Genomic DNA, 17,137 nt, shown 5'->3' with positions numbered 1-17,137 from the left:
ATATAAAATTAGATGAGGAACAAGATGATCTCTGAAGGACTTCTTGATCCTTACAAGCTATTTGAATAAGTGGAAGAAGATGCTTTTATATAATATTCCTTTGGGGCAGAGTACTATGTCCCTACAACAGGAAGGTTCAGCATTTCTGATGTGGGAAGACTAGTCATGACCAAGACTGTAATGAAAAAAGGTAATGATAACATCTATGTCAAAATATCCTATGTTTAGAAGGATAAATTTAATACGTAGTAGAGTGAAATCCACTTGTTTTAACAATGCCTAACAGAAAATGTTCATTTTTGAAAAGTATAAGAAAGTTTTCTGACAGGAATTCACTTAATCTCTCAGTGGTATAGGCAACTCTGTAAGACAGTAAGAAGTTTCAGATAAGCTGCCACTTTTCATTAATTGAGTGATTTTCCACACCAATAATTCCCTATATAGATTAAAAAAATCATAGGTCCAAAGTGTGAAATTATATTTTGAGGATCTGAATATAAATCCTGGGACTCTGCCAATCACTTCCTATATGACCTTGGAAGTACTTTAGCTTCTCTAAATCCCCCTTTTTTGTTTACAAAAATAAGGTTGGGCTATATGACCTTTTAGACTGATGACCCTTTGACTTTTATTCAAGCCAAAGTCTGAGTCGAGGAAAGAATCCACACTTGTCATTTATTAAGAGAAAATAAAGATCATGCATAAAATAAAGTTAGTTTAGTGTGAGAATCATAAGACCAATCAATTTTAACTTGAGAGTGTAGATTCCATCTTGTGCTGTCATATATATTCTCCTCCATTTTGTTCTTTTTCTGTTATTTATCCATGAGAAACTAGACTATATAAATCATCTGGTTATTCCATGTGTACAAGTCATTATAATTAATCAGCATCTTTTCATTTTAATAATAAAGGACCCTGAAACTTACTCATTCTCTTCCCAATTAGATTGAAACCTACTCCTTACCCCTCCCAATTTGGAAAGACCTTCCAATTGGAAAATAGAAGGCCTACTTTCATATCCTAATTGACTTTTTTGTAATTAATTGATCTTTTAGACATACTTGATTGTTTCGGGGTATAATAATTTGCATTACTCTACATTTAGAGTTTTCAGACTAACTAATTTGGACTAATCAAATTCCAATGACCATTATAATCAAATTGTTACCCATTGTGGAAAGGAAAACTGAATCAAGCTCTGGACTTTCTGCCACTGAGGTGGAGCAAACAGCAGTTGGAAGGGTAGATTGAAATTGATGAATAGCAATGACAGTTAGTGGGAGAGGAGGGGTGTCTTGGAGAGTGACAGTTGCTCTCAAAGGACACTTTCTTTCCTGGTCCTCAGACTGAAAGGAGCACTCTCTCCCTGTCTCTGGATAGAAATACCTCTATTTCTGGATTTTCCCAACTGTGTGCTCTATTTGGATTACTGTGGTTGTGTCATCAAACAAAAGGATTTAAGGGGAGGGGTTTGAACTGTAAGGCCAGTCTTTAGGGGTGTCAGCCCAAAGAGACAAGCCCAACCAGCTCTGAAAGTTAGAACCTTTTCTTCCTCTTGCTGTCTACTGCTAAAGACTGAACTTAAGAAAAGTAGCATAGATTAGCATAGACAGGAATAAAAGAAACCCTCCACTAGCCTGCAAGGCCTAGTCTCAGCTCCAAAGCTGAGAGAGACTCAAACCCAATCTAGGGAAATCCCAATTCCCTCTTCCCTGAATTGTTATTAAATTCATCTTGAGTTAAATAACCTGTAGTCAGATAAGAGGACTGTCATTTCAGGAAGATATAGAGGGAGCTGAACCTAAGGACAGCCATTCAACCATAAACGTTCCTTATCAGACCTCTGCTAGGTAACCTTGATTGGGGGGGGGGGGGGGAACGGTTCCCTTGGGGGGTAGGGATCTGTGCTTACCTGCTCTGAGGTATCTTCAACATTAATCAATAGAGAAGACATCCCTTCAGGCTATCATAGTTGGCCCATTTCTCGGGAACCCCATTTTTCAAAGATAGCCTCTCAGCAGGGGGTATCTCTCTCCTTTTACCTCACCAGCATCCATATTCCCTCAATCCCTTCAACTCCTCCATTCCCTGTTACAAAACCTTCCTTATCCCTGTACTTCTTCAATCCCTACAATTCCTTTAACTATTACACATTATTGTTAAATTTTCCATTACAATTTGATTGATCAACACTATATATTCAATCAATTAACAAGCCTTTATTAAGTGCTTACTGTGTGCCAGGCACTAGTACTTTGGATGGATATAAAGAAAAAATGCTCCATACTCAAGTTTTCTTTCATTCTATTTAGTCAGACAATATATGTACATATTTTTTTTGAGCTGGCACTTTTATGAAATGTTTACTTAACAGGTTAACCTTCCCCCGCCCCCTCCCCAACAACTGGAGTTTCTTCTTGTTTCCATACTGTGTGCAGGTAATGACAAAAACAGCTGCTGACAAAGCTGAATAAAACAAACTATTTCAAGAGAGTATGGCTAACAGTGGCTTTAGCCTTTTTCTTTCTAAAGGCAAAATATAAATATATGTATATATTGTGATCTGCAGATCACAATAGTTTAGATATACTAAGGAAGTTCAAGTGAGATTTGGCAACAGGCACACCCAGGAAACAAGGAGTTGAGTTGCTTCTGGGGCTCTTATTGCCCCATCTTCTGGCCCCTGGTTGAGTCTTGAGGGAGACACTTGCCTAATGCCAAGGAGAGAGGTTCAGGAAGCACTGCTGGGTCAAGTTTGATGGGTTGTATGCAGGAACCAGCAGACAGGAAAATGCTAACCTTTAGATATTGCTAAGGGCAGCCACCCCAGGAAGGATTTTGCCCTCCAGCAGCTCCAGACTGGCACCACCCCCAGTGCTCACATGGCTGACTTTGTCTTCAGTGTTCCATTTGGCACAGCAAGTGGCAGTATCCCCACCGCCTATGATAGTGATGCAGCCCCTGCTGGTGGCCTCCACCACATTGTTCATTAGCTCTTTGGTTCCCCGTGCAAAAGATTCCCACTCAAATACTCCAACAGGTCCATTCCAAACAATCTGTTTGGCCCGGGCCACAGCTTCTGCATACTTCTTGCTGCTCTCAGGGCCACAGTCCAAACCCATCCATCCAGCAGGGATGCCGGAGGCCAAGGTGGCTTGGCCAGTCTTGGCATTCTCATCAAACTTGTCTGCTGTGACAAAGTCAACAGGCAAGGTGATCTTGACACCATTCTTCTCTGCCTTGGCCATCAGGTCTTTGACAATCTTGGCCCCCTCTTCATCAAAAAGAGAAGTTCCAATCTCCATATTGTTGAGCACCTTGAGGAAGGTGAAACCCATCCCACCACCAATAATCATCTCATTGACTTTGTCTAGCATATTGTTGATCAGCTGGATCTTGTCCGCCACTTTAGCTCCACCCAAGATGGCTAAGAAGGGTCTCTCTGGGCTCTCCAGGGCCTTGGCAAAATAAGTCAGCTCCTTTTTCATGAGGAAACCACTTGCTTTCTGGGGCAGATTCACTCCCACCATGGAACTGTGGGCACGGTGAGCAGTACCAAAAGCATCATTGACATAGATATCCCCCAGCTTGGAGAGGGAAGCTTGGAAGGCTTCTACATTGGCTGGATCTGCTTTGATCTTGTTCCCAGAAGCATCTTTGCCTTTCCCTTCTTCTTCTACATGGAAGCGGAGATTCTCCAGCAAAATGATGAAACCATTAGGTGGGTCAGCACAGGCTTTCTCCACTTCTGGACCCACGCAGTCCTTCAGAAACAGCACATCTTTGCCCAGCAAGGATTTGAGCTCCATAGCCACTGGCTCCAAAGAGTATTTTTCAGGCATGGGGATACCATCTGGCCGGCCCAAGTGGCTCATGAGAACAACAGACTTGGCTCCATTATCCAAACAGTAGTTGATGCTAGGAAGAGCAGCTTTGATTCTCTGATTGTTGGTTATCTCTTTGTTCTTCATGGGAACATTAAAATCCACCCTCATAATGACCCTTTTCCCTTTCAGGTCCATCTTGTCCAAGGTCAGTTTGTTGGAAAGGGACATGTTGGCAACGAGGACAGCACGGTGTGGCAGCTAAAAATGCGGATGTGGATGAGGATGCTGCTGCTGCTGCTGCTGCTGCTGCTGTGATGGTGGCAGTGGTGGCGACTGGAGCTCGGGCTGCCTGAGCTAGGAACAATATATGTACATATTAATATAAACCACATATATATTTATATGTATACACACATATATAACTAAAAATATAGTATATGTATACACATATATGCATTTACATTTGTGTGTTTTATGTTTTCAGTTGTTTCCATCATGTTCAACTCTTTGTGACCCTATTTGGGTTTTTGGGGTTTTTTTTGGAGAAATACTAGTGTGATTTGCCATTTCCTTCTGCAGGTCATTTGACAGAGGAAGAAACGGAGGTAAAAAGGGTGAAGTGACTTGTCCTTGATCACCCAGTTAGTGTGTAAGGTTGCATTTCAACTCAGGTCTTCCTAATTCCAAATCCTGCACTCTGTGCACTGTGCCACTAGCTTCCCTGTGTGTGAATGTATAGATGTATGTATGTATGAATGTGTTTGTGTGTACACAAAAATCGAGAGAGGTAAGAAATGAGAGGGGAGAAGATCAGGAAAGGACTGGTTTAAGAAATGGCATTTGAAAGGGGTTTTGTTGTCACTATTTTTAATGTCCTTACCTTCTATCTTAGAATCAGTACTAAATATTTCCATAATATTTCCATAATTTCCATTTATTTCCATAATAATATTTCCATAATTTCCATTTCAATAATAAAAAAATCTATTTTAAGGGATTTATTAAGTGATCATTAGAAATCAAGGAATAAAGAGGGTACAAAATAAAAACCATGTGCCCATGGCTGGTTAACCATTTTTAAAATCCCCACTCACCACCATCACTGCTGGCTGCAAGCCCCAGAAGAGGTGGGACTTTCCCTATCCTTGCATTATATTTTCTGTCTACAGGAAGTTCGTAATGACACAAAGTCAATGGTCTTTTGGGAAATGTAGTTCTTTTTTTTAGGGTAACAGATTTTCAATAATACAGGTACAGACTAAAAAAGAGTATAAAATAAGGAGAGACCCAGAGTAGAGTGGTTTCCACTCAGAGATCTCCCTGAATACCCAGTCATGATTTCTGGGTATTGTAACCTCTGGTTAGTGAGAATGAAGCAGAATCACTTTCTCTCACTGGACCAGTTGTGCAAATGCCTTGGAGACAATTGATATATAAAATCAGTATCTCTTTTATTATGATGGAATACAAACTGAGGATCAGAACAAGGAATCCCTAACTCTAAGGGATCTAGCTATTCACCCCAAAACCCTCTATGTCCCTTGCAAGAGGGAGCCTTTGAGTCTTCCAGCTAACATACCAGTTTCCTATTTCTATCTAGATGTTCCCCAAAAGCTGACTAAGCTACCTATCTACGATCCTCAATAGTTGGTTTGATTTAGTTCAACAGCTGTCTCCAAAACCCATTATGATTGCTCTCAAATGGCTAAGTCCACCCTAGGGGGTCTGACCCTGAGGTAAAATGTCAAAGTTGATCTGATGGGATTTTTAGATAAAAACCTTCTGGAAAGCACAGCAGATATGGTCAGATCCTTTTCTAGATGTTTCCCAGTTAACCAGAGTTCTTCCAAAGACAGTTTAGGAGTTTCTCTTTCTCCACAGTCAGGTTGAGGTAGCTAAGCTCTGACAAGCTGCCTTTCTTCCTCCCTTCAGGACAGGAAGAGCCCAACCTCCTACAGGAAGTCACTACTCTAGCAGTTGTCACTTCCAAACTGTTCCTCCACTACCTTCTGCCTGCTAAAATCCTGCCCCTAAGTTCCTAGTATGTGTCTTAAAGACAGCCTTCCACTTCTCTTAAATCTTATTCTATCTCTATCCTTTTCCTATTACAAAACCAAACAGCACTATGGCTGGATCAAAGGGCATACAGTCTTTTAGTGCCCTTTGGGCATAGTTCCAAGTTACCCTCCAGAATGCTTGGAACAATTCCCAACTCCACCAGCAATGCATTAATGTCCCGATTTTGCCACATCCCCCCCCCCCCCAAACTTTAACACTTTCCTTTGCTGCCATATTGACCGGTCTGATAGGTATAAAGTGGTACCTCAGTGTTGTTTTAATTTGCATTTCTCTAATCAGGAAGGATTTAGAACACTTTTTCATGTGCTTATTGATAGTTTTTATTTCATCTTGTGAAAACTGCCTATTCATGTCCCTTGACCATTTGTCGATTGGGGAATGGCTTGATTTTTTGTAAATTTTACTTAGTTCCTCATATATTTGGTAAATTAAACCTTTGTCAGAGTTTTGTTATAAAAATGTTTTCCCAGGGAAACTGGGAATTCTAAAGGGCAGAGGTGAAGAGAAAGTGAATTCCAGGCATAGGTACAGTCTGTACAAAAAGAGGGAAAATAGAATGTCATATGTGACAAATAGCAAGAAGGCTAATTTGACTGAAACTTAAAATGAATGAAGGGGAGGACTGTATAATAAACCTGATAAGATAATTTGAAGCCTCTGGAGAGTGTTTTTTTCTTTAATCCTAAAGTATTAAAGAATTCTGTTCATTGATAAATTTCCCTTAATTTCTCCCTCTCCATTTAGCCACTAGTAAGAAATAAGTTTTAAGGTTTTTATCTAATGAAGGCCTGGAAATTCCTCTATATATCAGAAAATGCCTTCATCAGAGCAGAAAACAACCCCATTTCCAAACAGATCATTTTAGTAAGTAACTTATATCAAGCCAATAAAATGGAACATTTGAAAAATCTCTTCTAATCAATTGGCTGGATCTTACCTTTCTAAGTACTCTAAACATTTATTTGATTTATGAAAACAAGGCAGGATACGAGACCAGATTTTCATGTGGTAAAGAAATGCTTTCTAATGTCTCAGTTTGTCAAGTGCCTGAGCTGTTTCCATACTTGGGTACTGCATGTATTTAATTTGCATATTTATCTAACCTCCAGTGGAGTCTAGAAACAAAATGCTGACAAAACAGAAAATGCAAGTCACAGCCAATTTAATTATCTACTAAGTAAGGGACAGAAACAACTGGTTTGTGGCTTAAATTTCACAATTTGTCCTTTAATATGCTGAATTTCTGGACTTCAAGGATCTGTGATTTCCTGAATGCGCAGCCTCCCTCCATATATGCAGATCAAAACTTTTTCTATATTAAGAGCGTCTCCTTGACTGACTGTGGCTAAAAATACATTGCCTAAGTAATGAGTTCCTCTGTGCTTGGCTTGTCTGGTCATCAGACCACTAATATATAGCACTAGGACTATATTTCCACAAATATATATCACTAAGACTATATTTAATCAGTGTGGACCTGCCAAAGCTTGCAGAACATAACTTTAGAGAGGCAAAATTCAACCCATTCCCCCCATGCTATGATGGACTTTCCCATTCATTAATTTTTTTTAGGTTTTTAATGATTCCATTGCTGTATAAATAACTAAGATATTCTGAGTTATATGAATATTCAAATCATTACAAGGAACCTATGAAGGTAGATGCTGTTCACCTCTAGAGAAAGAACTGATATATGGAATTATGGATAGTATAGTTTCATATATACACACATACATATGCATATATACATATATGTATTTTAATCTGTTTATATATTTTAATGTGTGAAATATTTGTGAAATAGTGCCCTTCTCTAATACAGAACTTGGAGGGAAAGAAACAGCTTGCAACTCAAATGTAACAAGAATAAAATAAACATTTTTAAAGTTTCCATTCTTTGATTCTTCTAACTTTCTATAATTCTCTTTTTTAAATAATTTTTCTTTGTTATATTAAAATTCCCAGGTATCTCCTACATTCTCTCCCCTCACTGCATTGGAGAAAGCATCATCTAACAAAAAGATATTTGTATATATAAAATTGTGTCTTGCTTGTTTCTATTTATCAGTTCTTTCATGGGAGGTGGATATGCAAAAGTCATTCTTCAAACAATCTTTCTGTTGTTGTATATAATGTTCTCTTGGTTCTGCTGGTTTCACTCTTCATAACTTTATGGAGATCTAGCTTTCCATGTTTTTCTAAAATTAACTGTCATTTCTTATGGAGCAATAGTATGCCATCACAGTCACATATGATAACTTGTTTAGCCAATCCCCAATTGATGAGCATCCCTTCAATTTCTAGTTCTTTGTCTACAATGAATGAATGAATGTGAGAGACAGAGAGGAGAGTGAGAAAAAGAGTCAACAGTAAGCATATAAGCAATTTCAGAAAGGAAACAAGATAGAAATATAAACAACACTTGCAGATTGCTTTTCTGGGGCAAACTACCACTTTCACTTTCTTGCATTTCTAAAGGCAGACTCTTAGCACCACTTCTTCCCATCCTCTCAAAGAAATTACCTGTTTAGTAAGTATCCTTGAGCAGCCTGATGAGACTAGATTCAGACAGAAGTGATAAATCCCCTTAAGACAAGAGTCTCAAACTTATTATCTTCTCCCCACCCCCAGAAAAAAACTTCCCCTTTTCAGAATTTTTCTGGAGCCAAATCTGATTGTTAAATTTTCAGTATGGAAGTATTTACACCTCAGATATTGGCAAATACTGCAAGTCAGAGATTGATAGATCATTTTATTGGTTGTCTAGACTTAAGAAAGTGATGGAGAAAAAGTTAATAATGCAGTTTAAACTCAAAAATATATCCTGTGTGCATTTTTTTTCAGAGTTGATTGTTAACCATTTACCAGCACACCACTGTTTCTTCCCAATGTTTCTATTTCTGTGGAAGACATCATGTTCATAGTGATCCAATCTCATAGCCTCAATATAATCCTTGATTCCTCACTCACCCCACATATCTGATCTATTGCCAAATCTTGTAATTTTTACTTTCAGAACAACTCTCCTACTTGTCCTTTCTCTCCACTCATACGATTCACACCCTTTTACCAGTCCTCATAAACTCTTTTCCAGACTATATGAAGGCAGCGAGGTAGTACAGTGGATAGGTACATTGTGCCTGGAATCAGAAAGGCAGGACATCAAATTTGACCTCAAACACTTAATAGCAAATCACTTACCTTCTCATCTGTAAAATGGGCACAATAATGGTACCTACCTCACAAGGTTGTTGTGAGGATCAAATGAGGTGATATTTATAATGTTTATTTTCTTCTTCCTTTCTACTGATCTCCCAAATCAAGTGTCTTCCTACTTTAATGCATCTTTCACTAAGTTGTCAAGGTGATTTTCCAAAAATGCAGGTCTAAATAAATAAATAAATCCCAGTGGCTCTTTATTATCTCCAGTATAAAAGAAGAAAAAGAAACAAGGGAAGAGAAAAGAAAGAAAGGGAAGGGAAGGAGAGGAAAGGGAAGTTGAGGGAAGAAAGGGGAGGGAAAGGAAAGGAAAGGAAAGGAAAGGAAAGGAAAGGAAAGGAAAGGAAAGGAAAGGAAAGGAAAGGAAAGGAAAGGAAAGGAAAGGAAAGGAAAGGAAAGGAAAGGAAAGGAAAGGAAAGGAAAGGAAAGGAAAGGAAAGGAAAGGAAAGGAAAGGAAGGATTTTCTATGTGATTGAATGAGGTTATAATGTCAAGCTGAAGGAGGAAAAAATGGTTCACTCTTCCACTAGGTATTGGATTGACTTCTAGGAGTTCAAGTGTGACACATATCAAGAATAATTTTATTTCCTTTTTTTTTTAAACCCACCTTCTGCCTTAGAATCAAGACAAAGCATGGCATATCATTGTGATGGAATATTACTGCATATAATACAATGAGCAAATTATTTTTTTAAAACTTAGAAAGCTCTATATGAAGTAATAAAATTAATATGCAAAAGACTAAGTATTATATTTTTAAAAGTTTTATTAGTAATAACTAAAGTAAAAGAACTACCTAAACCCAGCCTGGTAATGAGAGAAGAGAGGAAGAGGGAGAAGCCACAGAACTTATAAAACAATAATGTGACCACACAAAAGTGGAGGCACAGGAAAAAGGAAAAAGTATTCTAGGTAATACAGAAAAGAATTTGGGGTAATGTAGCTTTAGGGGTTCGAGAATTTCCAACTATACAGAACTGAGGACCAAATGAACATTATATACAGCTACAGAATTAATATTTGAAGAGTAATTTATGAATATCTACATTTAGAGAATGAACTAAAAAAAAAAGAAACTAAAAAATAGACTCTAAATAAAAAATAGAGGGAGGTGGAGTCAAGATGGCCACATAGAAGGAGCAGAAGTTCAGACCTCTGAATACCCTTCCTTACCGATCACAAACTGAATGCTCCTAGGGGACTGAAAATCAAACCTAACAATAAGACAGAGCCAAGAAACCCTCCTGCCGGACTCAATTCAAAAGGTACGCCCCTCCCCAAAATCTGGAATCTGAGAACACTCAGATTTAAGGGGAAGGCAGAAGGAAAGTCCCAGGACCCAACCCCCCTCCCCCCACCTAGAGCACTGGGCTTCCAGCAGCAGCGGGACCCTCTGGGCGGGCAAAGGCACTGATCTAGAGGGTGTACCTTGCCGGCAGGGCAGTGCAAAGCTTGGAGCGTCAAGCACAAATTGCGGGGAAGGAGCTGGAGAGGGAGCTGGCAGCCTGGTCAGAGCCATGGAGATCTTCCATACTGCTCCAGCCTTCCACTAAGTTTTTGGCCTCAGAGAACACCTAGCCCAACCCAGCTGAACTTAATCCCATCAAAAGTCTTCAGAACTCAGGGAAGCCTAGCCTGCAACACCCCTCCCTCAGTGACTGCTGGACTTTAATCCAATCAAAAGCCTCCAGAGGACAGGGAAGGGCAAACTCCAACACTCCTCCCCCAGAGAGCACTGAGTGCTCCAAGAGGGGAGACTGACAGAAAGCCCCAAAACCAAAAAAATGAGAGGAGCAAGAGCACAGACAAATACGGGGAGAAAAGAATGGGTAAATATGAACAAACAACAGAAAAACAAGAAAGAAATTACAATTGACAGCTTCTGCACAGGCAACAAATCGAACAAACAATACACAGGAGGAGGCAAGTAATAAAGCAGAAATCCCAGGGAATTGGACACAAGTTTTGGAAGAACTCAAAATGCAATTCAAAACACAATTAAGAGAGGCTGAACACAATTGGGACAAGAATTTAAAAATGAAGATAAGTCATCTGGAAACAGAAAAGTGTCTTGAAAACCAAAATCAACCAGCTTGAAAACAAGGCAAAGGAGATGAAAGATGAGGCAAAGAAGATGAAAGATGAGGCAAAGGAGATGAGAGATGAGGTAAAAAGAATGAAAGATGACCTCCAAAGAAAATCAGACCAGAAGGAGAAGGATGACCAAAAAGCCAGGGATGAAATCCAGTCTTTAAGAACCAGAATACAACTAGAATCAAGTGACCTCACAAGGCAGCAGGACACTATAAAACAAAATCAAAAGAATGAGGAAATTGAGGAAAATATGAAGCATCTCATTCACAAAACAGAGGATTTCGAAAATCATTCGAGGAGAGATAATTTAAGAATCATTGGTCTACCAGAAGACCATGACAAAAGAAAAAGCCTAGACATAATACTCCAGGAAATTATTCAAGAAAACTGCCCCAATATTCTGGAACAAGAGGGAAAAGTGGAGACTGAAAGAATCCACAGATCACCTCCTGTTCTTAATCCCCAACTAACAACACCCAGAAATGTTATAGCCAAACTCAAGAACTATCAGACCAAAAAAAAGATATTACAAGCTGCCAAGAAGTCATTCATATACCATGGAACCACAGTAAGGATAACACAGGATCTGGCTGCATCCACACTGAAGGACCGAAAGGCATGGAGTATGATATTCCAGAAAGCAAGGGAACTCGGTCTACAACCAAGAATCAACTACCCATCAAAACTGACTATATTCTTACAGGGGAAAGTATGGTCATTCAACAAAATAGAAGAATTCCAAGCATTCGTAAAGACCAGACCTGAACAGAAAATTTGATGCCCAAGCACAGAACTCAAGAGAATCATCAAAAGGTAATTTTTAAAAGAGGGGGAAAAGAAAAACAAAACAAAACAAATGAAAAAAACCTTTTTTTTTTTTTAAAGAGACTCAATAAGTTAAAATGTTATGTATCCCTATAAGAAAAGAGGTCATTGGTAACTCTTAAAAACTGTTGTTATCACCTGGGCAGCTAGAAGAATTACACTTAGAGGGAACACTGACAAACTGTATAGGATGAAAGGACAAGACACAAATAGGTATATAGATATATGCATGCATAAATACATATACATATATATACAACTAGAGCTAAAAGAAAGAGGTTAATACTAAAAGAAATAGAAAAAGAAACAAATGGGGATAAAATTATATGTCACAAAGAAGCTCATGGCGGGAGGGGGGAGAACTTTAATACACTGGAAGAAGGGTAAAGAGGTTGGAGATAGGAAATACTCAACTCTTACGTGCATTGAAATTGACCCAAAGAGAGAAGAACAATCCAATCCATTGGGGCAGAGAATAGATTTGTGCCTTATATGGGGAGTAGAAGGGTAACAAACAGACTGGTGGGGAGGGAAGCAGTATAAGGGAAGGAGAGGGTGGGGGGGTAGTTTTAGAAAGACTATAGGGAAAATGGGGGGGGATAGGAAGAGAGGGGGGCAGAAAGGAAAGTAAAATAAGGGTGGGAACTAGGGGGACTGATTAAAAACAAACATTGGTGTAGAAGGAAATAGTGAAAGAAGAAAAGGCAGGACCAGTAGTAGAAATCAAAATGCTGGGAAATACACAGCTAGTAATCATAACTCTAGGCAATAGGGTTCTGCATGTTTACATGTTCCTCCCTGGACCCTGACCACAGTGTCAGCAAACCTCTCTCTATGTCTCTCTATGCCAACCTGGATTAAACAAAGACACTTTGTTGATATGCCATCAGTAGACCTCATACTTTGATCATTTTGTCAAGTAGCACTGATGGATTTCCATTAATCCAAAAATGATACTTTACCCAGTACCACTGTGGAACATTACCATGCTTACAAGATGGCAAGTTGGAGAGATAAAGTTGGAAATTCTATTTATTACAAGTGTAAGGAATTAAAATTAAGGGTTTGACTAAAATATATGAAAATTATAAATGATATGGTGGTTGTTGATTTAAACTATTATAGCTCAAGCCAAAAATAATTAAATAGATAGATAAATAAAATAAAATAAAAAATAGACCATTCTGTATTGCTAATGACCTGTACTGTATCTGTGATGTTCTGTACTGAACATCAATCAGCCTTGTGCTGTTCTATATTGTTAATTTTTCATATTGTTCTATATTTATCTTAGTTCTGAACTATTAGGCATTATTAATTACCCACAGTGGTTGTCTACTGAACTATATCTCCCCTGCCACGTTCCCATCTTTGATGAAAGCATTTCAGCAAGAAGAACTTTCCCACATTGACAAATAATGGCAAGGTATGACAATGGGGGAAACATGGAACATGCGCACTAAGTCTGGCAGTCCAGGGGAATGCCCCCCCCCCATCTCTAAGTTCACCTATGACATGTCAAACCCCAAAACACACCTCCATCTGAATTCGAACCCTTCTTCTCTATGCTCATCTTTTGGGGTTCCCAAACACCCAGGGGTGGGCTATTCTGGGAAAAAGGTAAAGATTCCCCTGGACCAGGAAGCAACAAGCCCTCAAACCCTCAATAAATATGCAAACCCTGATCTACACAAGAGAGCTGCTATTCTAACAGCTCCATAACTGCTATTCCACCAGCCCAGGGGCTATTCCATCACCCCCAAGGCTACTCTGCCAGCCCTGAGGTAATTTTACCAGTCTGGGCTATTATACTATCTTAAAAACCTCTTCTTCTTCAAATAAAATTGTTCCTTACTTCTGGATTGAACAGTTTGAGCCTACTATTCTTGGGGCAAGACTCTGTTATAAATTTCTGTGTGTGTGTGTGTGTGTGTGTGTGTGTGTGTGTGTGTGTGTGTGTGTTTTCCTACAACAATATCTTCTTTGGGACAGGGAGAGAAGAGATATCTGGGAATAAATTCTATTAAATAAAATGTTTAAATAATTTTAATGAAACCTAAGAGGGAAAAAATAAAGAAAAGAATCAATACTAAGAATTAGTTCCAAAGCAGGAGAAAGGTAAGGGCTAGGCAACTGGGGTTAAATGACTTTCCCAGGGTCACATAGCTAGGAAATTACTGAGGCCAAACTTGAACCCAAAACTCCCATCTCTAAGGCTGGTTCTCTATCCACTAAGCCACCTAGCTACCCAAGATCAGGAATAATTTTACAGAAAAGATGGGAATGAATTTCAACTGTTAGAACTGAAGTTCTGGAACTAGAAGTACTATCCATTACTCATTAGAGACATTGGATAGAGTTGAGCCTCTCAGGTCACTCATGGTTCAGTAGATTCAAAGGATATAGGCAAAGATGAAACAGCCTGTGCCCTCTTTGAGCTTATATTCTTTTGGACATGGAAGATGATCCACCAAAGTTCAATGAGTAGGGACAACCAGATATAGGTAGGAGAAGAAACAAAAAAGGTGATCGTAACCAGGAAGAGAGAGTGGTTAGTTATCAAATATTGCCAAGAACTCGAGAAAGATGAGGACAAAATAAAAGGCCATTAGATTTGGGAATTACAGGGTCATGAGTTAGTAAGTTATAGAAAGACAGACTTACTGATAACCTTGGTGAAACTGTGAATTAAGCCAATCACTCTGGAAAGCAATTTGGAATTATAAAGAGATGACTAAAACCTCCATACCCTGACCCAAAGATCCCACTGCTATGCACTTACCAAAAGGAGGTCAAATACAAAAAGGACTGATATGCTCCAAAATATTTATAGCAGCATTTTCTTTTAACAGCAAAGAACTACAAACAAAGTAATGCCTATTGATTGGAGAATGGCTGAACACATAGAACATGACTGTAACAGAATATCACTGGGCTTTTAGAAATGGTGGCTATTAGGACAGAGAATTGTATAGTAAGGCTTTGTTACTGGTACACAATGAAGTCAGTAGAATAAGAAAAACAAGGTACATCATGACTACAATAATGTAAAAAGAAAGAACAAGAATAAAATAATCAAATCTGAACACTATGTAAATATAATGACCATGCTTGAATTTGAAAAGGATGTGAGAACGTGTTTTGCTCCCTTCTTTGAAGAGATGAGGGATTATGGATGAAGAACACTTCAGATACAGTCAGACTTGGCCAAAGTATAGGCTAGCTCTGCTGAATTGTCATATTTTCTCTTTCTTTATTAGAAGGGAGTCCTCTCCAGTTGTGTTAGGGAGGGGAAGGGACAAATTGGAAAATAAATTTGATGTAAAAACAAAAGATATCAATAAAATTATTTTTAAAGTATATCAGTAATTCCAGAACTTTTTGTAAAAAACTAGGTGGCATGGGGTTGAAAAATGAAAAATAAAGAAATGGAAGTCATGAATTTAGACAGATTTTTCTACGAGTTTGACTATGAATCATTCAAATAGCATCTATTGATAAGCATTATTTCCTAGGCAATATCTTAAGATCGGATGCAATCAAAAATCAAAAACTACCTATCCCTGTCTTCAAGGAGCTTACATCTAAATAGGGAATGAGGGTTTCAGATAGACAAGATATAAATAAATTGGTATGTGCAAAATATATTGTAAGATAACCTTAAAGAGGAAGGCATTAGCAGCTGGGGGTAGACTATGAAATGCCCCCTGCAAAAGGTATCCATTTAGCTGGAGTCTCTAAAGAAGGCAGGGATTCTAAGGGGCAGAGATGAAGAGGAAGGCCATTGCAAACAGAGGGTTCAGCCAATGAAAAGGCACAGATAGGGAGATATGGCAAACTGTGTGTGAAGAACAGCAAATAGTCTAGTATAGCTGTATACTAGCTGTATACTAGATGGCTAGAAACAGCTAGATGGTCTGAATTCAAATCTAGCCTCCCACATTTCCTAGCTGTGACCCTAGACGAGTCACTTAACCCTGTTTGCCTCTGTTTCCTCATCTGTAAAATGAGCTGGAGAATGAAATGGCAAACCACTCCAGGATCTTTGCCAAGAAAAACCCATAAAGAGTGGGATATGAGTGGGAAGAGTAATGTGTAAGAAGCCTTCAACTCTTAGAAGCTCTCCCTATCTTTCTTCAAAACACAACTTGTCACCTTCTGATATACCAGATAGTTGTAATTCTTTTATATTTACTTGTCTATATGATCAGCACCTGCTCCAAAGTAAGCACATTACAAGCTTGTTGCTTCCTATGTGGACCTGTTTGATCACACACACACACACACACACACACACACACACACACACACACACACACACACACACACTGGAGCTTGTTGCTTCCTATGTGGACCTGTTTGATCACACACACACACACACACACACACACACACACACCTGTTTGATCTCTCTCTCTCTCTCTCACACACACACACACACACACACACACACACACACACACACACACACACACACACACACACACACACACACACACACACACACACACACTGGAAAGTATTTATTACATAGTGTCGGCCTTATAGTAGGCGCTCGATGCATACTTGTTGCCGCCACGGTGGACCTGTTGAACCCCACCCTCCTCTCCAGGAGAAAGTCAACCCGGTCGGATAGGGACACGTTTTTCTTTCTTTTTTTTTTTTTTTAAATTTGGCGTCCTGAACACTTTCCCCCGGCTTTGGGCACGGTAGGCACAAAGCTCTAGCTAGTTACTAGAATCGAAATGAATTAATTGCCGGGTGTGCAGTTCTCAAGCCCGACCAGCAGATGGCAGGAAAGGATCACAAAGCGTCCCCGACTCTCCCCTGGAAATGCCTTCCTTTCCCTCCCCTCCCAGCCTCCCGGGAGCCGTCTACTTATTCGGTCTTCCGGGCCGCAAGGAGGCTGCCGAATCCCGCGTTGAAATTCTCTTCCCCTCGGAAGGGAAGGACCTTTGCTGGCTGCGAGCTCCTGGGAAGAGGTAACGGCTATTTTTCTAACTTTTCGATCACATTCCGCTCGGCCTACAAGCTCACTCTAAACGAGAGGCGCCCCTGTCGCTCGGAGCTGATCTGGGTTGAAGAAGGAG

At 39.4% G+C, this 17,137-nt stretch overlaps 2 protein-coding genes across 3 annotated transcripts in view; one reads left to right on the top strand and one right to left on the bottom strand.

The window, feature by feature from the left end:
- Positions 1 to 2,202: 2,202 nt before the first annotated feature.
- LOC100014733 (phosphoglycerate kinase 1-like) lies at positions 2,203 to 17,064 on the bottom strand. Of its 2 annotated transcripts, XM_056802910.1 has the most exons (3): positions 16,926 to 17,055; positions 9,149 to 9,295; positions 2,203 to 4,184 (listed from the first exon to the last, which is right to left on the bottom strand). In XM_056802910.1, exon 3 carries the CDS (start codon positions 4,056 to 4,058, stop codon positions 2,805 to 2,807), a length of 1,254 nt encoding a protein of 417 aa, XP_056658888.1. In that variant the 5' UTR covers positions 4,059 to 4,184; positions 9,149 to 9,295; positions 16,926 to 17,055; the 3' UTR covers positions 2,203 to 2,804. The 2 variants fall into 2 exon arrangements, with proteins under 2 accessions (XP_056658888.1, XP_056658887.1); XM_056802909.1 differs by lacking the exon at positions 9,149 to 9,295 and having other exon boundaries at positions 16,926 to 17,064.
- Positions 16,897 to 17,137, top strand: part of LOC100031005 (kynurenine/alpha-aminoadipate aminotransferase, mitochondrial-like) — a 59,208-nt gene continuing 58,967 nt past the window's right edge. Inside the window, exon 1 of the mRNA XM_056802905.1 lies at positions 16,897 to 17,029. The gene's annotated coding sequence lies outside the window, so the exon portion shown is untranslated. The remainder of the gene's footprint in view (positions 17,030 to 17,137) is intronic.

Source organism: Monodelphis domestica, chromosome 6, assembly GCF_027887165.1.
Source record: "Monodelphis domestica isolate mMonDom1 chromosome 6, mMonDom1.pri, whole genome shotgun sequence".
NCBI lineage: Eukaryota > Metazoa > Chordata > Mammalia > Didelphimorphia > Didelphidae > Monodelphis > Monodelphis domestica.
This window is presented reverse-complemented; position numbering and strand designations above follow the sequence as displayed.